The 25001-nt window shown below is 39.8% G+C and overlaps 1 protein-coding gene across 20 annotated transcripts in view; it reads right to left on the bottom strand.

The window, feature by feature from the left end:
* PRUNE2 (prune homolog 2 with BCH domain) overlaps positions 1-25001 on the bottom strand; it is a 296117-nt gene that overhangs the window by 228106 nt on the left and 43010 nt on the right. For all 20 annotated transcript variants that reach the window (XR_013532779.1, XR_013532769.1, XR_013532780.1 and 17 more), the window contains exons 2-4: positions 17792-17896; positions 14180-14382; positions 10724-10887 (exon numbers count right to left, since the gene is read on the bottom strand). Coding sequence is in view for 14 of the 20 variants with exons in the window: in XM_035301835.3 (XP_035157726.3) it covers positions 10724-10887; positions 14180-14382; positions 17792-17896 (472 nt within the window). In the remaining 6 variants the exon portion in view is untranslated. The remainder of the gene's footprint in view (positions 1-10723; positions 10888-14179; positions 14383-17791; positions 17897-25001) is intronic.

Raw genomic sequence — 25001 nt, 5'->3', positions numbered from 1 at the left:
GTCACGTGGGCATGGGATACAAATCTGGAATTCTAAAAAGAGGTCACAGTTGGAGATACAGGCAGTCATCAGCCTATGTATAATATTTAAAGTCTTAGAACTAAATAAAGTAACCTAAAGATAGCATATAGAGAACAAGGTCAAGTTTTAGGCACACAACACTTAGAAGCTGAGAAGAAGAAAAGGAGCTAACAAGCAAGACTAAGGAAGAGTCGGTCCAACCATTTGCATATTAAGGAACACATTGAAAGTGACTCCCCCCGCCCCACCCCACACCCAGCACAGTGGCCTAAGAGGTATACATAAAGCCTTCTCCAAGAACCAAGGGAATATCTTGGCCCACCTGAAATCCATTTATAGCACACCAGCGTGCCTAAACATGATGTGTTCTAGGATATGGCCATAGGAATGAAAAGCAAAGGACAATCAAATCGATGAAGTACTTAGCTCATAGTAAATTTACAGTTTTTTTGGTAAATGGTTATAATAATATACTGTCCATCAAGGTCTAATTATGATGCTTTTAAAGATTCTTTCCAGTCTCAGCCATAAATATCTAGTCCCATGACTTCAGGAAACACATTTACCAAAATTCCTTATGGCAAAGACGTGTATAAAAATATTGACATTCTTTCAAAGCCTAGAAGAATACATAAAAATATGTTCCAGGCTGAGCATGGTAGCTCACGCCTGTAATCCCAGCACTTTGGGAGGCCTAGGTGTGTGGATCGCCTGAGGTCAGGAGTTTGAGACCAGCCTGGTCAACATGGCGAAACCCTGTCTCTATTAAAAATACAAAAATTAGCTGAGCACTATGGCAGGCTTCTGTAATCCCAGCTACTCTGGAGGCTGAAGCAGGAGAATTGCTTGAATCTGGGAGGCTGGGGTTGCAATGAGCCGAGACCGTGCCATTGAACTCCAGCCTGGGTGACAAAGTAAGACTTCATCTCAAAAAAAAAAAAAGATTGTCCCTAGGTGGCTGGCAAGATGACTGAATAGGAACAGCTCCAATCTGCAGCTCCCAGCGAGATCAATGCCGAAGGCGGGTAATTGCTGCATTTCCAACTGAGGTACCTGGCTCATCCCATTAGGACTGGTTAGACTGTGGGTACAGCCTAGGGAGGACAAGCAGAAGCAGGGTGGGGCGTTGCATCACCCAGGAAGCACAAGAGGTTGGAGAACTCCCTCCCCTAGCCAAGGGAGGCCATGAGGGACCCTGCCATGAAAAATGGTACATTCTGGCCCAGATACGCTTTTCCCACAGTCTTCACAACTGGCAGACCAGGAGATTCCCTCAGGTGCCTACACCACCAGGGCCATGGGTTTCAAGCACAAAACTGCTATTTGAACAGACATTGAGCTAGCTGCTGGAGATTTTTTCATACCCCAGTGGTGCCTGGAATGCAAGCGAGACAGAACCAATCACTACCCTGGAAAGGGGGCTGAAACCAGGGAGCTAAGTGGTTTACCTTTGTGGATCCTGCCCCCACAAAGCCCAGCAAGCTAAGATCCACTGGCTTGAAATTCCTGCTGCCAGCACAGCAGTCTGAAGTCAGCCTGGGAGCTTGAGCTTGATGTGGGGGAGGGGCATCCACCATTACTGAGGCTTAAGTAGGTAGTTTTGCCCTCACAGTATAAACAAAGCTGCTGGGAAGTTCAAACTGGGCAGAGCCCACCAAAGCTCTACAAAGCTGCTGTAGCCAGACTGCCTCTCTAGATTCCTCCTCTCTGGGCAGGGCATCTCTGAAAGAAAGGCAGCAGCTCCGGACAGGAGCTTATAGATAAAACTCCCATCTCCCTGGGACATAGTACCTAGGGGAAGGGGCAGCTGTAGGAGCAGCTTCAGCTGACTTAAACGTTCCTGCCTGCTGGCTCTGAAGAAAGCAGCAGATCTCCCAGCACAGTGCTCAAGCTCTGCTAAGGGACAGACTGCCTCCTCAAGTGAGTCCCTGACCACCATGCCTCCTGACTGGGAGATACCTCCCAGCAGGGGTCAACAGACACCTCAAACAGGAGCCCTCTACCTAGCATCTGGCAGGTACCCCTCTGGGATGAGCTTCCAGAGTTAGGAACAGGCAGCAATCTTTGCTGTTCTGCAGCCTCCACTGGTGATACCCAGGCAAACAGGGTCTGGATTGGACCTGCAGCAAACTCCAGCAGACCTGCAGAAAAGGGGCTTGACTGGTAGAAGGAAAACTAACAAACAAAAGTAATAGTATCAACATCAACAAACAGGATCCACACATAAACCCCATCTGAAGGTCACCAACATCAAAGACCAAAGGTAGATAAATCCATGAAGAAGAGGAAAAACTAGTGCAAAAATGCTGAAAATTCCAAAAACCAGAATGCCTCTCCTCCTCCAAAGGATAACAATTCCTTGCCAGCAAGGGAACAAAACTGAATAGAGAATGAGTTTCACAAATTGCCAGAAGCAGGCTTCAGAATGTGGGTAATAATAAACTCTGAGCTAAAGCAGCATGTTCTAACCCAACGCAAGGAAGCTAAGAATCTTGAAAAAAGGTTAGAGGAATTGCTAACTAAAATAACCAGTTTAGGAAAGAACATAAATGACCTGATGGAGCTGACAAACACACCATGAGAACTTCATGAAGCATACATAAGTAACAATAGCTGAATTGATCAAGCAGAAGAAAGGATATCAGAGATTGAAGATCAACTTCATGAAATAAACCATGAAGACAAGATTAGAAAAAAAAGAATGAAAATGAACAAACAAAACCTCCAAGAAATACGAGACCATGTGAAAAGACCAAAGCTACGTTTGATTGGTGTACCTGAAAGTGATGGGAAGAATGGAACTAAGTTGGAAAACACTCTTCAGGATATTATCCAGGAGAACCTTCCCAACCTAAAATGACAGGCCAACACTGAAATACAGAGAACACTACAAAGATACTCCTTGAGAAGAGCAACCCCAAGATACATAATCATCAGATTCACCGAAGTTGAATAAAGGAAAAAATGATGAGGGCAGCCAGACAGAAAGGTCAGTTTATCCACAAAGGAAAGTCCATCAGACTAACAGTGGATCTCTCTGCAGAAACCCAACAAGCCAGAAAAGAGTGGGGGCCAATATTCAACATTCTTAAAGAAAAGAATTATCAGCCCAGAATTTCATATCCAGCCAAACTAAGCTTCATAAGCAAAGGAAAAATAAAATCCTTTGCGGACAAGCAAATGCTGAGAGATTTTGTCACTACCAGGCCTGCCTTACAAGAGCTCTTGAAGGAAGCACTAAACATGGAAAGGAAAAACTGGTACCAGCCACTGCAAAAACATACCAAATTGTAAAGACTATCAACACTATGAAGAAACTGCATCAACTAACTGACAAAATAAACAGCTAGCATCATAATGACAGGATCAACTTCACACATAACAACAGTAACCTTAAATGTAAATGGGCTAAATGCCCCAATTAAAAGACACAAACTGGCAAATTGTATAAAAAGTCAAGACCCATCAGTGTGCTGTATTCAGGAGACTCATCTCACGTGCAAAGACACACACAGGCTCAAAACAAAGGGACAAAGAGATGGAAGATGATTTACCAAGCAAATGGAAAGCAAAAAAAGCAGGGGTTGTAATCCTAGTCTCTGATAAAACAGACTTTAAACCAACAAAGATCAAAAAAGACAAAGAAGGGCATTACATAATGGTAACGGGATCAATGCAACAGGAAGAGCTAACTATCCTAAATATATATGCACCCAATACAGGAGTATCCAGATTCATAAAGCAAGCTCTTACAGACCTACAAAGAAACGTAGACTCCCACACAATAATAGTGGAAGACTTTACACCCTACTGTCAATATAAGACAGATAATGAGACAGAAAATTAACAAGAATATTCAGGACTTGAACTCAGCTCTGGACTAAGCAGACCTAATAGACATCTACAGAACTCCCCATCCCAAATCCATAGAATATACATTCTTCTCAGCACCACATAGCACTTACTCTAAAATTGACCACATAATGGGAAATAAAACACTCTTCAGCAAATGCAAAAGAATGGAGATCATAACAAACAGTCTCTCGGACCACAGTGCAATCAAATTAGAACTCAGGATTAAGAAACTCACTCAAAACCACACAACTGCATGGAAACTGAACAACCTAATGCTGAATAACTACTGGTAAATAACAAAATTAAGGCAGAAATAAATAAGTTGTTTGAAACCAATGAGAACAAAGACATAACATAAAAGAGTCTCAGGGACACAGCTAAAGCAGTGTTTAGAGGGAGATTTATAGCATTAAAGAAAGCAGGAGAAAGCAGGAAAGATCTAAAATTGACACCCTAACATCACAATGAAAAGAATAGAGAAGCAAGAGCAAACAAATTCAAAAGCTAGCAGAAGACAAGAAATAATTAAAATCAGAGCAGAACGGAAGGAGAGAGAGACACAAAAAACCCTTAAAAAAATCAATGAATCCAGGAGGTGGTTTTCTGAAAAAATTAACAAAATAGATTGACCACTAGCCAGACTAATAAAGAAAAGAGAAGAATCAAATAGACACAATAAAAAATGATAAAGGGGATATCACCACTGATCCCACAGAAATACAAACTACCACCAGAGAATACTATAAACACCTGTATGCAAATAAACTAAATTCCTTGACACATATACCTTCCCAAGAGTAAACCAGGAAGAAGTAGAATCCCTGAATAGACAAATAAAAAATTCTGAGATTGAGGCAGTAATTAATAGCCTACCAACCCCCCAAAAAAAAAAACCACCTAGGAACAGATGGATTCACAGCTGAATTCTACCAGAGGTACAAAGAGGAGCTGATACCATTCCTCTTGAAACTGTTCCAAACAATAGAAAAAGAGGCACTCCTCCTTAACTCATTCTATGAGGCCAACACCATCCTGATACCAACACCTGGCAGAGACACAACAACAAAAAAAGAAAATTTCAGTCAATATCCCTGATGAACATTGACGTGAAAATCCTCCATAAAATACTGGCAAACCAAATCCAGCAGCACATCAAAAAGCTTATCTATCACGATCGAGTGGGCTTCATCCTCAGGATGCAAGGCTGGTTCAACATGCACAAATCAATAAAAGTAATTCATCACATAAACAGAACCAACGACAAAAACCACATGATTATCTCAACAGATGCAGAAAAGGCCTCTGGTAAAATTTAACACCCCTTCATGCTAAAAACTCTCAGCTAGGTATTTTGATTGATATCTCAAAATAATAAGAGCTATTTATGATAAACCCACAGCTAATATCACACTGAAGGAATACAAACTGGAAGCATTCCCATTGAAAACTGGTATGAGACAAGGATACCCTCTCTCACCACTTCTATTCAACATAGTATTGGAACTTCTAGCCAGGGCAATCAGGCAAGAGAAACAAATAAAGGGTATTCAGGCTGGGCGCGGTGACTCACGCCTGTATTCCCAGCACTTTGGGAGGCCGAGGCGGGTGGATCACGAGGTCAAGAGATCGAGACCATACTGGTCAACATGATGAAACCCCGTCTCTACTAAAAATATAAAAAAATTAGCTGGGCGTGGTGGCGCACGCCTGTAGTCCCAGCTACTTGGGAGGCTGAGGCAGGAGAATTGCTTGAACCCAGGAGGCGGAGGTTGCAGTGAGCCGAGATCCCGCCATTGTACTCCAGCCTGGGTAACAAGAGTGAAACTCCGTCTCAAAAAAAAAAAAAAAAAAAAGGTATTCAGATAGAAAGAAAGGAGGTCAAACTGTCTTGTTTTGCAAATCACATGATTGTATATTTAGCAAACCCCAACCTCTCAGCCCAAAATCTCCTTAAGCTGATAAACAATTTCAGCAAAGTCTCAAGATACAAAATCAATGTGCAAAAATCACAAGCATTCCCATACACCAATAGTAAACAAACAGAGAGCCAAATCATGAGTGAACACTCATTCGCAATTGCTATAAAGAGAATAAAATACCTAGGATTACAACTCACAAGGATGTGAAGGAATGTTCAAAGAGAACGATGAACCGCTGCTCAAGGAAATAAGAGAGGACACAAACAGATGGAAAAACATTCCATGCTTATGGATAGGAAGAATCAATATTGTGAAAATGGCCATACTGTCCAAAGTAATTTATAGATTCAATGCTATCCCTATCAAGCTACCATTGACTTTCTTTACAGAATGAGAAAAAACTATTTTAAATTTCATATGGATCCAAAAAAGCCCATATACCAAGACAATCCTAAGCAAAAAGAACAAAGCTGGAGGCATCACGTTACCTGAATTCAAACTATACTATAAGACCACAGTAATCAAAACAGTATGGTGCTGGTACCGAAACAGATATATAGACCAATGGAACATAACAGAGGCCTCAGAAATAATGTCACGCATCTGCAACCATTTGATCTTTGACAAACCTGACAAAAACAAGCAATGAGGAAAGGATTCCCTATATAATAAATGGTGCTGGGAAAACTGTTTAGGCACATGCAGAAAACTAAAACTGAACCCCTTCCTTACACTTTATACAAAAATTAACTCAAGATGGATTAAAGACTTTAAACACAAGACCTAAAACCATAATAACTCTAAGAAGAAAACCTAGGCAATATCATTCAGGACATAGGCATGGGCCAAGACTTCATGACTAAAAAACCAAAAGCAATGGCAACAAAAGCCAAAATTGACAAATGGTATCTAATTAAACTAAAGAGCTTCTGCACAGCAAAATAAACTGTCATCAGAGTGAACAGGAAACCTACAGAATGGGAGAAAATTTTTGTAATCTATCCTTCTGACAAAGGGCTATACACATCCAGAATTTACAAAGAACTTAAACAAATTTACAAGAAAAAACCCCATCAAAAAGTAGGCAAAAGATATTAATAGATACTTCTCAAAAGAAGACATTTATGCAGGCAACAAACATATGAAAAAAAGCTCATCATCACTGGTCATTAGAGAAATACAAATCAAAACCACAATGAGATACCATCTCACACCAGTTAGAATGGTGATCATTAAAGTCAGGAAACAACAGATGCTGGATAAGATGTGGAAAAATCAGGAAACAATAGATGCTGGAGGGGATGTGGAGGAAGAGGAATGCTCTGTTGGTAGGAGTGTAAATTAGTTCAACCATTGTGGATGGCAGTGTGGGGATTCCTCAAGGATCTAGAACCAGAAATAGCATTTGACCCAAAAGTCTCATTATTGGGTATATTCCCCCAAAATTATAAATCATTCTACTATAAAGACATATGCATGTGTATGTTTATTGCAGTACTATTCCCAACAGCAAACACTTGGAACCAACCCAAACACCCATCAATGACAGACTAGATAAAGAAAACGTGGCAAATACACATTATGGAATACTATGCAGCCATAAAAAAGGATGAGTTCAATGTCTTTTGCAGGAACATGGATGAAGCTGGAAACCATCATTCTCAGCAAACACAAGAACAAAACACCAAACACCGCATGTTCTCACTCATAAGTGGGAATTGAACAATGAGAACACATGGACACAGGGAAGGGAACATCACACACCAGGGCCTGTTGGGGGGTGGCTTGGCAAGGGATGGCATTAGGAGAAATACCTAATGTCGATGACAGGTTGATCAGTGCAGCAAGCCACCATGGCACATGTATACCTATGAAACAACCTGCACACTCTGCACATGTATCCCAGAACGTGAAGTATAATTTTAAAAAGTTCTAAAAATGTGTGTCAAATTAATGATTATTTATAGCACCTGAAAATCCAAAGTAACATGGTAGCTGCTTGTAAAGAGAATCCTTTAGAAAGAGAACTGCCCATATTATGAAAATAAAGAATGCTAAAATAATTTATAGGAACAGGGAAAACAAGTCCTTTTAGATTTGATGTTACTACATAATGGGAAACTATAAATTCTAAGATTGAATTCAGTGATGACAGCAAAAGTTTACTTGATTCCCTTTTTTTTTTTTTTTTTTTTTTTGAGATAAAGTTTTGCTCTTGTCTCCCAGGCTGCAGTACAATGGTGCAGTATCAGCTCACTGCAACCTTCACCTCCCAGGTTCAAGATTCTCCTGCCTCAGCCTCCCAAGTAGCTGGGATTACAGGTGTCTGCCTGGTTCATTTTTATATTTTTAGTAGAGACAGGTTTTACCATATTGACCAGGCTGGTCTCAAATTCCTGATCTCAAGTAATCTGCCCTCTTTGGCCTCCCAAAGTGCTAGTATTACAGGCATAAGCCACCGTGTCTGACCAACTTGATTGCTTTTTTATATTTACTAACAATTCAGGAGCTTTTAAAAAGTGACCTATTACCCCAAAATACTTTTTACCTCTGAACATTTGAGTTACTCTTTAAAAGGCAGATTCCTTGGAAAACCAACCTTTATTTCCCTGATATGGTCTGGATGTGTGTCCCTTCCAAATCTCATACTGAAATGTGATCTTGAATACTGGAGGTTTGGGTCAGAGGGGCCAATCCCTCATAAATCGCTTGGTGCCCTCTCTGCAGTAATGAATTCACCTGAGATCTGGTTTTTAAAAAGTGTCTGGGACTTCCCCACTCTCTCTCTTGCTCCCTCCCTTGCCATGTGGTATGCCAGCTCCTCCTTTGATTCCTGCCATGTATGGAAGCTTCCTGAGGCCCTCACTAGAAGCAGATGCCAGCACTATGCTTTTCCTGCAGCCTACAGAACCATGAGGGACATAAACCCCTTTATCAATTACCCCGTCTCAGATATTCCTTTACATCAATGCAAAGCAGACGAATATGTTCCCTCTTGCCGAAACTATTTAGTAATGTTCCATCTCCCCTCCACATATGTACACATACACATACACACACATATGCATTGGCTAAAGGTCTCCAGAGCCCTCTTTCCACCATAAGCCCCCTACGTTTACCTCCTGGGGTTTAATGAACCTGGCTCTTTTATGACAGTAGTATTGGCAGGCTTCACAGACAGAAGCTCTTCATCCTTTCACATTTCAATTTCCAAGAGACAAGGAAGTGATGTCCACATTCTGCCAGCTTCCCAATGCCACTTCAAGCCTAACCTCAGGAAAAACATCTGATGTTAAGAAAAGCAAAATCCAGCCAGGTGTGGTGGTTCACACCTGTAATTCCAGCACATTGGGAGACTGAAGCTGGCGGATCGCTTGAGCCCAGGAGTTCAAGACTAGCCTGGGCAATATGGTGAGACTCCACCTCTAAAAAAAAATTGTAAAATAATTTAGAAAGAAAGAAGCAAAATCCTTTACCATAGCTTTATCTTTTGGTAGCTCTGCAAACCAAAACCAAGACAATTAACAAAAGGATCTGCATCCCCTCCATTTCCCTATATCTGAGTATCATTATTAGCATTACCAACAACAACAGTCGTGTCTTTGTGCCAATGTATTCGTTTCATATTATTTTACTATTTGTAGAGAATTTTGATAATGAGCTGCTTATTGACTACATTTCTTTTCTACTAAGTAACACATATATTTTCACAACAATTAACCAAACTTCTTCATTTACAAGATATTTAAACAAAATATTCTCTTGTGCTTGGCTGCACCACACATTCGCACTGTTGAACAACTTCCCTCTTGGCTGAGATTCCCAATTACCTTCATTTTCCTTCTGCTCTGTCATAAAGATAAATGCTGGTGTTTACTTAGTTTAGTTTATGGCACAGTTTCCAATAGAGCATTTTTACAGAGATTCATTGCCAGAAAAATAATTTAAGGCAGGTTTACCAAGATCATCAGTTCTAAACCTTTACAAGAATTAAACACCTCTTGAACATTTTCCCCTCCAAAGTATGGTAGAGACAGAGGAATTGGACAGAGTCCTTAAAAGAGCCAAGTCAACATTCTTTTGGTCTTCTTTTTAAATTATTTCAATCTGTTCATCACTGTTTTTCACTTTCCCAAGTTAAACACTTTTGAGAAAAATCTCTGTCTACCATGTTCAAAATGGATTCGTGGTGCAGGGAGGGACATGCTTTATACAAAAACCAGAACGGTGTCTTCTGTGAGTAAATAATGAAATTTCTGTGGTCATTCTGTGATTCCAAAGTCGACCGACAATTTCTAGCTTGAAACCTCTCTTTGGAAGCAGGGGGCTGCTCCACTGATGGAGAAGAAAGACAGATTACTAGAATAATTGATGATGGTGTGTTCAGGACCCCAGGGCTTAAAACAGTTCGAGTGAAGATGAAATATGTTACAAGACGGGAGCAAAGGAGGTGACTTCTGACTATAAGAGGCCTGACACAGTATTACCAAAATGAAGGCTGCGTATTTTGCCATCCAAATGGTATTTTATAAACCAAGCATGGAAGAGTATCAGCAGATATTTCAAACTGGGAACATGGAATTCCAGTACCTATCATGCTGTCTTGAGGCAAGAATCACCCCTGGAAGCGATTAAAATGGCCAGAGGTGCTATTCCAGCTTCCCAACAGAGGTGCAGCAGGTCCATTTAATAATCTTGTCTAGTGAAACAGCAAAGGCCCCTCGTGCCTATTTTTAAATGCACATTTTTAATATTCAATATAATGCTACTCTTTAACAAACTCTTTACTCCCTGCCTCTCTGATGAAGCTTCCTGTGGTCTTTAAAAAGATTGTTAACCCAAGAATGGATCGCACTCTTTCTACATGAGCAGGCCAGGAGACACTCCATTAAGCCTTCCAATATTTAATAGGAAGAGCCATCTCTCACCTCTGAGGCGATGAGCCAGTTGCTCGGTGATGAGATCAGGAGCCTCCTGGAGAATCTCCTTTAGCACGAGGGAAGAGGAAGACTCTCGGAACTCAATGTTGGCATCGCTCTGCTCAACCGGATTAATGACTTTGACAACTGCTGATTCTAAAGTTTTGTCTTCACTGTAAAGCAAATGAAGGGGAGGAAGAGAAAGGGATATGGCATGTCTTATTCTTTTGGGAATGTTTAACTCTCTGCTCTCACACAAATGGCTTCCTCTCAATAACCAAAAATATGAGGGGACTCACATGACTCAGAAGGTGAAGCCTCATTCTATGTATTTTCACATTTCATTTAAATGATTTACTTTCCCCAAATTCTTAAAATATCTTCATACCTTACAAGCTTTATCCTGTGCTGTGCTCTTGGAAAATAATAATAACTAACATTATAGGGCTTTCACTGCAGGCCAGATACTATAATAAATAGGTGTATTATCATATTTTATACTAAAAAATGATACTGTAAAATGAGTTCTATAAAATGACACTAAAAACTAAACTTGAAAATCCCCATTGTATAAATTAAAAAACTGAGGTAGAAAGAGGTTAAGAAATTTGTGTAAGGTCACACATCTAGCACAGACTAGCTGGTATTTGCACTCCAATAACGTAGCTCCAAAGCTTGCAAATCCAGTCACCATGGTGTAGAAAAAACACTACTGGGCCTATTTTCCTTCTACCATCATTCTTTATATGTGACATAGAGCTGGATTTTAGCAGAGGCATTTTTATTCTTTCTGCCTGTCAAAAACAAATAAGTGGCAATGAAAGAAAGAAAGATTTCAATTTATTTAATTCCAGAGCTAGAGTTCACAAACCCAGCCTCAAAATCAGCCTAAATTTTTCCACTTTAATTGGTAACAAAACTAGTCCTCAGAGTTTGGTTGACACACACTCGTTCCACAATTCACATTTCAGTTGCATTGTATTTATCTATGTCTCTTGGTATTTGTTGGTTTGAAAAAGTTAGCACTTAAGTTTAGTTAAGCATATGACTTCCTGAATACCAATCATTGAAGTCGGCCAAATCAACTACCCAGAACTTTTAGCCACATGCCGATGATTAGTATTATTCAAAATAATTTCATTGGTTTTGAATAGCATGATAAAAGCAGTCACACATAGTCAGGTTATTTTCAAAACTTCTTATAAGTAAATAAATTGCATGACTGATATCACAATACATTCATACCTAAATATGCTTCCTAAAAAGTTAAATACAAAATTATTCAGTAAAAAAAGGTTTGATTTCATGTATGCTAAGGTCAATGTCCAACGGTTAAGGTTATTAACAACTAGCAAATTGCCAAACTGGGAAAAATTAACATTTTAAACTACTTAAGTGTTTAACTGGTGATTCTTCATTCAGTAGCAGTAGAGAGCTTATCAAAAGGACATCTTCATGAGGTCCTTGATGACAAAGAATTTGTCTTATTCCTCCTTAGGCACCTATAGATTCTTGCATGAGTCAGCAATGCCTAAGTATTGATTGAAAGAATCAGAAGATCCAAGTTCTAATCCCAACTCTTCTACTAATTACATGTGGTTCTTTGTTTTTGCTGTTGTTGTGTTTTGTTTTTTGAGACAGGGTCTTGCTCTGTCATTTAGGCTGGAGCGCAGTGGTGTGATCAAAGCCCACTGAAGCCTTGAACTCACAGCTCAACCTGAGATGCAACTGCAGCATCAACCTCCCAGGCTCAAGCCATCTTTCCACCTCAGCTTCCTGAATAGCTGGGACTACAGGTGTGTACCACCATGCCCAACTAAGTGTTTTGTATTTTTTTATAGAGACAGGGTCTCACCCTGTTTCTCAGGCTGGTCTCAAACTCCTGGACTCAAGTGAACCTCCTGCCTTGGCCTCCCAAAGTGCTGGGATTATAGGCATGAGCCACCATGTCCAGCCTGCATGTGGTTCTTTGGACAAGTCATTTGTGACACTGAGTTTCAAGTTTCTTGTCCATAAAATAAAAAGTTTGAGCTACATCAATATTAAAAAAAAAATCAATTTTTCTCTTGTAGTACAAAATGCTATGAATGAATAAATCAATCATCAAATGATCTTCATAGCCCATCTTTACATATTTTTCCATTTCACTACTGAGATTTCTTTCCCGAGAATGATTCCGTTTTATCTAGTGTTTAATTTCAATTTTCATTACATATATTCAGCATCAATACATAAGACTATTGTATTGCTATAAGAAAGTGTTTGAAATGGTTTAAAAACTATAATTTTAGACCAGGTGCTGTGGCTCACGTCTGTAATCCCAGCACTTTGGGAGGCCAAGGTGAACAGATCACCTGAGGTCAGGGGTTCAAGACCAGCCTGGCCAACACGGTAAAACCTGTCTCTACTAAAAATACAAAAATTAGCCAGACATGGTGGCACACACCTGTAATCCCAGCTACTCAGGAGGCTGAGGCAAGAGAACTGCTTTAACCTGGAGGGCAGAGGCTGCAGTGAGCCAAAATCACACCACTGCACTGCAGCCTGGGCGACAGAGCAAGACTGTCTCAAAACAACAAAAACAACACCAACAACACAACATAATTTGGTCAATTTTACAAGAACTTTCCACTTAAAGATGTCATATCTGAAATACAAAAGTAAAAATGAAGGATTGGCATAACCCGAATTTTGCCGTAAGAGAAGAAAAAGGTATTCCCTTTTCTCTGCATGTCCTCTGCTTTGCTGTTGTTGTTTTTGGGTTTGTTTGTTTTGTTTTGAGACAGAGTCTCACTCTGTCTCCAGGCTGGAGTGCAGTGGTGCAATCTCTGCTCACTGCAACCTCCGCCTCCAGGTTTTAAGCAATTTTCCTGCCTCAGCCTCCCGACTAGCTGGGACTATAGGCACCCGCCACCACATGAAGCTAATTTTTATACTTTTAGTACAGATGGGTTTTCACCATGTTGGCCAGGCTGGTCTTTATCTCAACCATGTGATCCACCTGCCTCGGCTACCCAAAGTGCTAGGATTACAGGCATGAGCCACAGCACCCAGTCAGGTTTTTCTTTTTTGAGACAGTCTCACTCTGCTGCTGCCCAGGCTGGAGTAGTGGTGCAATCTCAGCTCACTACAACCTCTGCCTCCTGGGTTCACGCGATTCTCGTGCCTCAGCCTCCCAAGTAGCTGGGATTATAGGCGCATGCCACCACCCTAGCTCATTTTTGTGTTTTTAATAGAGATGAGGTTTCACCATGTTGGTCAGGCTGTTCTCGAACTCCTGGCCTCAAGTGATCCATCCGCCTTGGCCTCCCAAAGTGCTGGGATTATAGGCATGAGCCACCATGCCCAGCACGTTCTTTGCTTTTAATACATCTCCCTAAACCACAAAAGTCCTGAATAAAGTGACACTTTGCCCAGAAGAACCTTCATTGAGGAATTAAACCTCAGAGCCTCAGTGGGTCTTACCTTGCCAGCACGTTACTGCCAACAAGTGTTATCGATAACTTCCCTTCATCATTTAGCTGATGCAGGTTAATTTCATCCCGGAATATGTGGAATGATTCGGAGATATTTAGCTCTTCTAAAATAAACCTTGTCTCGGTGAAGTAGTTGAATTCAGTTCTTGGTATGTTCAGCACTGGTAAACACAGAACCCCTGGTGGACTGACCTACCAAGAAAAAAGTTGACTGCATTACTGAAAACAGCAGGAGGAAAGAATACAATTACATTTTCTCCAGCCTGGGGGTAACTGGTAAGGGAATGGAAGTCTCCTGGCCTCACTAAACCACTTGGCATTCATTAGAGAATTTTCCTGAACCCAATAAGTAATGCATTATCCTCTGAGTGGCCCCTAACATTTTTTTAACCTCTTGCTACCCTACTTGAAACCTCTGATGCTTTAGATTATGTCTCATTTTAGATCCTGCACCATTTGTATATGTAAATATATATTACATATAATTAAAATTTAAATAAATATATATGTATTTATAAATTTAAATATATGTATATATAAATTGTGCAGGGGCTAAAATGTAAATATACTTATGTTATATATTATATACAATTAATAATTTATATAAATATCTTAAATATAAAAATATTTAGATAAATTATAAATAATAATACATACTTTCTTCTTTAAAAGTAACAAACTCACATGTCTTTATAAAATTAGCAGAAAGTTAAAATAATCGAGGCAGGCTGGGTGGGGACTGTGCGGACAGAGGAAGGTGTATATGTTGTATCTAAATGGGATGCCTGTCACTCAGCTCCAGCCAGTGGTTCACATGCAAAAATTCAGGCCCAGTGTAGTTAAAACTTTTAATTACCCAAAAGAAGGTTGAAATCTAGATTTGGGGTATTATTTGTGACATTCTGAATTTTTAAAAATTCAGAATGTCAGTCAGTGGAAATTCCTTTATAAGCCAGCTTCAGCCTATAGACTATCAGAGGGTGATCTCTATTGATTTCTTAAATAATAAAAAACATTTTATTAACAAGTCTCTTATAAAACAATCTGTGGCAAATAGAGAAAACAGGAGATAGGAGAGAGGTGGAGAATTGTAGAGTCAAAATAATAAACTTATTTTTCTATAGGAATATTAAAAATAAAGGTGCTTTAAAAATTATTATGAATGGGCCAGGTGCGGTGGCTCATGCCTGTAATCCCAGCACTTTTGGAGGCCAAGGCAGGAGGATCATGAGGTCAAGAGATTGAGACCATCTTGGCCAACATGGTGAAACACAGTCTCTACTAGACATAAAAAAATTAGCTGGGCATTAGCTGGGCGTGGTGGCAGGTGCCTGTAGTCCCAGCTACTCGGGAGGTTGAGGCAGAAAAATTGCTTGAATCTGGGAGGCAGAGGTTGCAGTGAGCCAAGATTGTGACACTGTACTCCAGCCTGGCAACAGCGAGACTCCATCTCAAAAAAAAAATTACTATGAATGTACAGCAATAATCCTATCACTGAGAGAATGTGGGGTTCAGTGACATGGAATTTGTGCATAAAGTAAATGGCCTTTATTCTCACACCATCACCAACTTGTCACACAGTTTTGTTATCTTTACCATCTGTCTCCCCTTTCTAGCATTAAGAAGGCAGGGCTTTTTGATGGTTTTGTTCACTTGTATCTCCAGTGTATAAAACAGTCTGGCACATAGTAAACATTTAGTACATATTTATTGAACGAGGGAAATGAATCAGCCACTGCTATAGCATACAAGGCACAAAGCCATTCCCACGAAGTGGGTTTTCTCCCTCCTGTCATTTAATACTGAATCACAATTGCATAAGTGTTAACAATTATGTATAGCAAGTTATTTTTCCTAATTAATGGAGCATTCTATCTAACTCCTGATACTGAAACTTGAGTGGGGAAGAGTCAATATGGAAGTCAGGCATGTGGCCTGAGCCTCTCCTGGAAAGACCTGTTCTGAAATTGATGTCAGGAGAACTAGGTTCCAGCCCCATCCTCTGTCATGCAACTTAGAGAAAGCCAGTTTCCTTTGTGAGATTCTGAGTTCCTCATCTGTAAAAGAGTTCACCTACCAGAGTGAGAAGGATTTAAATGGGGTCGAATGCATGAAGCAGAAAAACTCTTTGCTTATCCTACATGTTCATAATCTAAGAGGAAGTAGTTGGGTTCTTGAAGAAAATGTAAATGGAGACACAGGCCACTAGCAGGGGGCCCAAGTAAACCAAGAGAAAGGCAGAGAAATATAACGAAATTCTCAGTATGAGACCTGTCAGTAATTCCACATTTGTTTCCATCCTTACTGACAAACCTCTGAAGAAGAGAATCCATGTCTTTTTTTTTTAATCTACCTATCTATCTATCTATTTTATCTATCACAATTACTTTTTCTGTCCCTTTTGTTGGATGTTCAGACATTGTAGTAGGTAGTAGTGGTGGTATTATTATTATTATATCATTTCCTTCTTAGTCTATGCCACTATCAGTCTAAAAATCATTCTGGTTCTGTCAACTGTATGTTCTCTAGATAAATAACATTTTTTTTCTAGGAGTCAAAAAACCAGTTAACAAAATTAGTGTTAATATGCATGTCTTAACAGAGGCACATTTATCTTCTCATACCAATTAATCTCCCTTGTAAAATTCAACAAATTTTAAGATAAATTTGATATAAAGCCCACATGTAGAGATCAGAATATTTTACCCAGTATTTTTATCAGCTTTTGCCCTAAAGCAGTTCTTGCCACCTACAGCTCATTCTGGAAGACTAGGCTTCGTGTGAATTTAAATCACTTTAGACCAGCTCTGCCCACTGTCAGGGGCCAAGGATCCAAACAAAACCACTGTAAAACTAATCAGATTCTGAAAAATTAAAAATTGTGTGACGTTGAAAAAAGCACCTAGACACTCATAACATACATTTTTAGGCGTAAAGTTAATAAAAAGCCCATTATCATGAGCTCATGAATTTTATAGATTTGAAATTTTAAAGCAATCTGTGGAAAGGTCTTTTCCACTTCCATAGGTGTGTTATATGCTTCACAGATCAGAAAGATTCTTCCTCAAGGAAGATGCTCACTAACTGAGGGATGATCTCGCTGTACGAAGTCAGGCTACAAGGCAAAGCCAAACAAGGACCTACAGGACGTAGATTTGACATGTAATACCTGTCACTGAAAACTCTAGCTAATGTACTCTGCCGTTCATGTACTGTTCGCACAAGTTTTTCTGCACGTATTTTTTTGCTCCCAAGGGTAGGACTATCAGCAAGGATGACAAAAGAAAATAAGAAATCTGATTCTTACTTTTATTCATTCTATGAATTTCCATAAAATTAATCAACTATTATGAACATTTAAAATTTTTATTTGAAAACATGTTTTATAAGGAGAGTTAGTAAGAAATAGCTAGAAGAATGCCTACCATATAGTAGGTACCCAAGAAATATCTGTTGATTCATGGATGATACTTTATTCTCTGTAACAACAAATCAGAACACTAAAAATTAAGTCAATAGGTTCCTTTGTTTCTAGAAAATGTTTTTTAAAAGTTACATAATAATTTTAAATATAAGTAGTATTAACCTTTTTTTCCCTTACCTTGTCTAGAAAGTAAGCATACGTGAAGGTAGAAATGAGAGAATCCAAGTCACACGATTTAGGACCAATAACCACGTGGACCTTCTCCAAACGTTTGCTTCGATTCTGAAACAAATTCAAATAAAACATCACAATTTAACTGCTGACAGAATGATATAAACATGAGATTTTTTTAACCTTTAAAAAAGTATGCCATCTATGTTTATACACAATGGAAGAAAATCATAAATTTATCACGAAGTTTTTCAGGAGAACATAAAAATTGTACAAAGTGTTTAACACTCTGAAATATTCACTCAAACTCTAGTCAATAGTCAGGAAGAGAAAATGTGGTTTTATTAAGATTACCCATAATTTAACTTCCTATTAACTGTATCTCTGAATCGTAATTTTTTAGTAAATATCATTTTGTTTTAAGGGGAATAGTATTCTGTATCATTTCTTTATATAAGATGTTTTCAATTTAAGAAACAAACAAAATACACACTTTTTTCATATGTGTCTGCCATGCAACATAAGCAAACAGACACACAGTTTGGTAAGGAGCTTTTTCATGTCACTTTTCGGTAGCAAGATATGTTCTCTATGTATTATATTTTATAATTTAGCAAATGAAACTTGTAACACTTTTGTCCCTCAGAAAATAAAAATTAGTTGTTCTTTAAAAGTGTATATCATCTTACAGTCTCCTCCAGAAGAGAAGACTTCCTGTTTCATTTCCTGGTTGACTAAACAGCTATTTAAAAAGTCCTTTGTGGAAGGCTGACATTCTTTTGAAACTTCCAAAGAACCAACTGCTTCTAATAAATGCCATAGCAAAACTATCCACTACAGATAACTGTCACATAAGTAAGAACTTTATGGTATGTCAGAGATGACACATTTGTATACTTTCCCCACTTTTCATAATTTGTTTTAACTTCTCATTTTAGAACTACTTAGAAAGCCAGCTTAGTTGTACTACTGCTCCAAAAGCTATATAAAAGGTCAGATTGCTCATGCCTGCTTTAATTTTTTAAAAAGTATTTATATGCGAACAAAGATGAAGTATTATTTAGTAACCTACTACATATTTTAAAAATGAATCTAAAAAATTATCAGTGTGTGTATGGAACTGCTGGTATCAGAGTCAAACACAATAGGTGTGGCCCAACAAATATAACAAACCAAATCTTGGAGGGGCCACGTTAGAGTCTACCTATGAGATACAACGAGAGCAGGATCAGTGTGGAAGATGTCATCTAATATGTAACGTTGCTAAATTAAAATAAATATTTTTTTTCAAAATTGAGATATTGATCCTCAGCAAAACAGCATGGTTTAAAAGTATGATACAAACTCTCTGAAGCTAATGATAATCCCCTCCCCCGTCACTACCAAATATAGCTTCCATTTCTTCCTCTCCCAGTTTCCTTCCCCTAAACTCATAAATCTATTGCTGGATCACTCAGCTAAATGTACTTTAAGGGTTCTAGTCTAGGTCCAGTTCTCACTCTCAATGTCGGGCTGCTTCCCCTATGCAAGACAGTCAAATATTCTAGGAGCACATAAAGAAATTTAGGCAAATGGAATTGCAGTCTATTACAACACAAACAAACACATTAGGAAATCATATTATTGCAGAATGCTGTTCATCCGAGAAGCTCAAAGATCTAAGTAGACATTACCTCATTTCTCTTGCCAAATCTTATAAGGCAGACAGTAAGAAAATTAGCAGCACTTTTTATAGGTCAGAGGAGTCTGTGATGGACCAGGGTTGTTTCCAGAATCCATGGGTCAGGCCAATGCAGTGAGCCTCATCTCCTCTGCCCTGTACTAATGCCATAGCGACCTCTTAAAACTATGCGGACCTCAACGTCCACACAAGTGAGCATGGAATTCGGGGAGAAGAGAGAATGAAATATAGCAAGACTTCACACATTTGTGACATCAAAATTACCCCCAAAACTGACCTATTTGCTTCTTGTCTAGGCTTGATCATTCCCCAGCATAGCTTTGTGTTCAACCCTCAACTGACACAAAAGAAGACATGGGGAGTGTAGCAAGATTTGTCTGCCAATTCATTACCAAGCCCAAAACCAATTATACTTAAAAAAGAAAAGGTTCTAAACGAAGATTGCAACCCCAAAGCATGCTACACCAACTCTCACAACTCAGGAACCTTGTAAGATAATTATAAGTTTAATTTACATGGATTAAATGTAAATTAATCTTTATTTGCTGATATATCTCTCTCCATTTAAAGAGAAAAATGTATAATGGATCAGGACCATAGCATACCCCACTACAAAATTTTGAGAGCTCTCCTTGGTGCCACATGCCTCACTTTTCTTTTCCGAGATGGAGTTTCACTCTTGTCACCCAGGTTGGAGTGCAATGGCATGATCTCAGCGCATTCCACCTCCCTGGTTCAAGTGATTCTCCTACCTCAGCCTCCTGAGTAGCTGGGATTATAGGCGCTCACCACCATGTCTGGCTAATTTTTATATTTTTAGTAGAGATGGGGTTTCACCATATTGGCCAAGCTGGTCTTGAACCCCTGACCTCAGATGATCCACCAGCCTCAGCCTCCAAAAGTGCTGGGACTACAGGCTTGAGCCACTGTGCCTGGCCAACATGTCTCTGTTTTCATGCTCTCTCATTTCTCTCCTCACTTCCCTTCTTCCCATACAGCAAGTTCCTTCACGGTCATGGCCTCTTCCAATGCCATTCACCCATATTTGCCATCCTCAGTCCATATACAGTTTCAAGGCTTCAGGACTCTCTTTCTCCTCCATCTCCATCCATCAAAATGTACCATCTTGGTGCCCACGCTCTCAAGGACCTATCTGCTCATCCACCAGCAACTCCAATGAAGAATATATGCCAGTGAGTACTCCACACATCACCAATATAATATGCTCTCACTGTAAAGAGACCTTCTAGAAATCATGCTGTAATCCAAAAAGATAACTGAAAATTTCAGCCCAGCTGAGAATGGTGGACCAGACAGAAAGGGACAGTCCAATACCTTTTGTGCCAACAGTAAACCTTGAAAGGGATAGGCTTGACCTCAGAATATCTCAGATGTTCTTAAGTGCCCAATTCCTACCAGTAACCACTGATAAGACAGAACTTGGGGGCAGCAAAGGATAACCATGCTCAAACTCCTGCCTGCTTAGAGAAATAAAACATAAAATTAGTCATGCAGACTCACCCTGTAGGTGAGCTCAAGCTCTTCAAATTGGAATTAAGAGCCAGAGAATTCAGTTCCTGCCCTCAAGCTTTTCCCAACAAATGACCTTGGCTGTGCAAACAACAAACACAGGGGTCAAACCAAGGCAGAGAAGTCTGGGAACTGATTTCAGATGTCTGTGGCAGGTAATAGGAGGTCTCCATGGTTCCGCTGCACCCTAAGGGAATGGGCTCATCTGTAGGGGCAGCAAGTGAAACTGACTAGTTCACAGAACACAAGACTCCTGACCACAAAGATCCTCTGCACTGCTCACTAAAGGTCCACGGGCCCCTTCCTGTCTCACATCTCCACATCGTCAGAGACTCATGGGTACTCAAATCTTGATACTGATGTCCCTTGATACAGTTCAAATTGTGCTACAGATGATTCACAAACAGACAAACCATCCCCAAATAAAAGGGACAATAAAGATAAATGTACAGTTCATCAGTTGGATTTACTATTGTCACCCAAACAATAAAAACCTGCTTGTGCCAGGCACTATTCTAGGCCCTAAAGATATGGCAATAAACCAGATGGAGAAAAATCCCATCCCTCACTGCACTTGCAGTTTAGTGCAAGAAGAAATGATGAACCAAATAATCAAATAATTTACATGGAAAAAAATAATAAAAGGGGGATGAGATGAACTGAGGTGGGCTCATTACAAAGTGGCAGTGGATGCTCATCGGTGATAGACTGGATAAAGAAAATGTGGCACATATACAGCATGGAACACTCTGCAGCCATAAAAAAGGATGAATTCATGTCCTTTGCAGGGACATGAATGAAGCTGGAAACCATCATTCTCAGCAAACTAACACAAGAACAGAAAGCCAAACACCACATGTTCTCACTCATAAGTAGGTATTGAACAATGATAACACATGGACACAGGGAGGGGAACATCACACACTGGGGCCTGTTGGGCGATAGGGGGAAAGGGGACGGTTAGTGTTAGGAGAAATACTTAATGTAGATGACAAATTGACAGGTGCAGCAAACCAGCGTGGCACGTGTATACCTGTGTAACAAACCTCCCCATTCCACACATGTATCCCAGAACTTACAGTATAATTAAAAAAAAAAAAAAGTAGCATTTGAGTAAAGGTCTGTAAGAAAGTGGGAGTAAAGGGTGTCTCAGGTCAAGGGAAGAACAGGTACCAAGGCCCTGTGGTGAGAGCAGGCCCAGCATGTTCAGCAAATAATTATTGCCTAATGTATACATTTTCCAAATGTGACTTTGCAAACTCTTAGCTTGGAGGGATTGAGTCTGCTGAATAAATATCCATTCTTTAACATCAACAAACACAAGCACACCAAGCATTAAGGAATCTCAAAAGACAGGCAACCTTTTGCTAATGCCTATGCCCAGTGCTGCCCCAACCCAATACAAAATGGAATATGATCAGGGGTTCAAATAGATACTACACTGCTTTGTCCGCTTCCAAAATAGATAGACAGAATCTTTCCATAATCAATGTAAAAAAGAAAATATATTGACTATGCCAACATTCAAAATCACAACTTTAATGTGCTTTCAAAGTATAATCCTATACCAGTAAAATGAGACTCCTTATCTTCTTATCTCTTTTTAAAAGCCCACAAAATGCCTACATGTTCAGATTCAACTGCCCATTACATGAAGTTGCACTTGCGAGGCAAAAGCACTTTCAAACCACCCAGAAGAATTGACCAGAAAGAGGGCCTCCTCTTCTGGTTCTAAGCCTAGGACCCCCCCATTTGCTTTTTCCTTACCACACCCTCTTAGAAGCAAGGTTGCTGCTGCCATATACCTTTTAATAAGGTGCCCCAATCCTATGGGTTCTTCTTGTCCATTGCCCAGAAAAAACAATGCACCGAGAATAGCAGATATATCAGCAAAGAAAGTTTAAGCATCACAGGACTACCCAAGTTGGAAGTCAGGATGTATTTCTCCAATTTGCTTCTTCAGGAATTCAGAGGCTAGGGTTTTTAAAGTACTTTAGTGTGCAGAGGCTGGAAAGCTGAAACAATTGATTGGCTAGAGATGAACTCACAGGGGTATCTAAACTGTCTTTGCATAGCTGAGTCAGTTCCCGGGAGGGAGTCTCAGGACTAAGCGGTGTTTCTCAGTCTGCCAAAATGCTAAATCTGAAAAATATCTCAAGGACCAGTTATTTAAGTTTCACAATAGTGATGTTATCTGTAGGAGTAGTTGTGGAAGTTATCGATCTTGTGACTCCCAGTTACATAACACAGGCAGTAAGCAACTAATAGGAAAACAAGGGGAGTATGCCCATTCCTTAGCAAAGTTCAAGCTCTTCCCATAACTCTAACCTTGTGAACTTTTGTATTTACAAATACAGTTTCCATATTTGAACAAGGAGGGGATCCATTCAAGAAAATGACTATGACTGCCTTAAAACAAGTATGAACAAAAGCAGTTCAGCCTGGCAGAATCAAGGAGGAGTCAGTCGTCGGGTTTCCCTGACTGCTCTCATTTTTGCAAAGGCGGTTTTCACAAGGAGTCCTTACAATTCAGTTATATGACGACTTTTCAAACTCATCCTCAAATATCCCCAAATCTCTTTTCTTAAAAATTTTGTGAACATTTTTCAAAAATAATTGAAATGAATTTTGTTGTAAAATATTGGTAGACAAAACCCACAGAAGTTGGATAATCACTTTCCACACACACTGAAGTGGGGGCACATTTCTCAGTCCCTTACTTCTAAACAACAAATAAAGAAACAAGACAGAAAAAAACCTCCTGAAATTCTAGGATGGTATCTCCAAAGAACGCTAGAAAGGAGGTGGCCTTTGAACCAGTGAGTCCCTTGACCACTTGCTAGCTCTAAGTCAACGAGGGGGTCTTCCTTTCAGAAGACCAGCTGCAGAGTGATGTGGAAAGGGCCCGGCTCCTCCCAGGAGACCCCAAACACCTATGGCTGCCACAATTCTAAGTAAGAAGACTCCCAAGAATGAACAGGAAGAGACCTAACGTGCTGCTCACAACCCCACAGGTCTCTAACTCAAACCCAGTCACAGCCACCAAGACAGCCAGGGTGGGAGGGGAAATAGATGGTACCATGTCCAAGAGAGCAGCATGGGCCAAGGCAGGGCCTAGAGATGTCCAAAGGGGAGGACAAGTGCTCCCTCAGCAGCTCTGCTGTGTAGGGATAAAGTCACATACTTTGCTGGTGTGGTAAATAAATGAGATGCTTCTTGATACTGGCCCTGGGTTTAAGACGATTTTGAGAACTCCTGACCTCCTCCTTCGTTCTTTGTTTCCAACACTGTTCTCTCCCTCTGGGTCTCAAATGTTCTCCAGGTAATGATGCAATTATGAGAAATTTAAAATCTGTTATTTGAGAAAAATAGGGAACAGGCATCAGTGTGAGCAAAATTCAGGCCCTGTGCCTCTGGGCTTCCTTCTATTTTCTCACGTGCAAAGGGCCATTTTGGGTAGGCGATGGGGGAGCCAAAACCTAAACCCAAAGCCTAAGTTCCCTCCAGTCAGAATCCATGAAACCTGGTGCACAGGACATTAACTAAACCATTTTTTTTACTTTCTCAGCTTAATCTATTCTTCCTTAGCCTGTTTGCTGCCCATCTTGAAAACAAAGTTTTCTCAAATGGAATGATTCAAATATCATTTATATACTTCTGGATATAGTTTATATCTTCTGGGTCATAAAAATAATGTGGCCAATAAGTGCTATTTTATTTACAGCTTTTTTTTTGTGTATTTTTATTTAGGATCCTCACTCCGACAGTAGATTCAAAGGAGAATTTCAGTAGCAGCACCATTATTTTTCTTCCTTCTCAAAAAGTTAAGGATGGGCTGCAATCTTTAACTTCCCTGAAGAGCCCCCAAGGGACCTGTCCTACATAGCCTCCTGAGATGATTTCACTTTCCAGCCATCCCACTGTTGTGGGGAGATACATGCTTTTATCACCCACTGGTTCCTTCTGGCTTAAACAGGTGCCCTATTCTAGGAGTTTGACCTCCAT

The sequence above is a fragment of the Callithrix jacchus genome, chromosome 1 (assembly GCF_049354715.1).
Source record: "Callithrix jacchus isolate 240 chromosome 1, calJac240_pri, whole genome shotgun sequence".
NCBI classification, from domain to species: domain Eukaryota; kingdom Metazoa; phylum Chordata; class Mammalia; order Primates; family Cebidae; genus Callithrix; species Callithrix jacchus.
The sequence above is the reverse complement of the archived record's forward strand: the minus strand, read 5'-3'. Positions and strand labels throughout refer to the sequence as shown.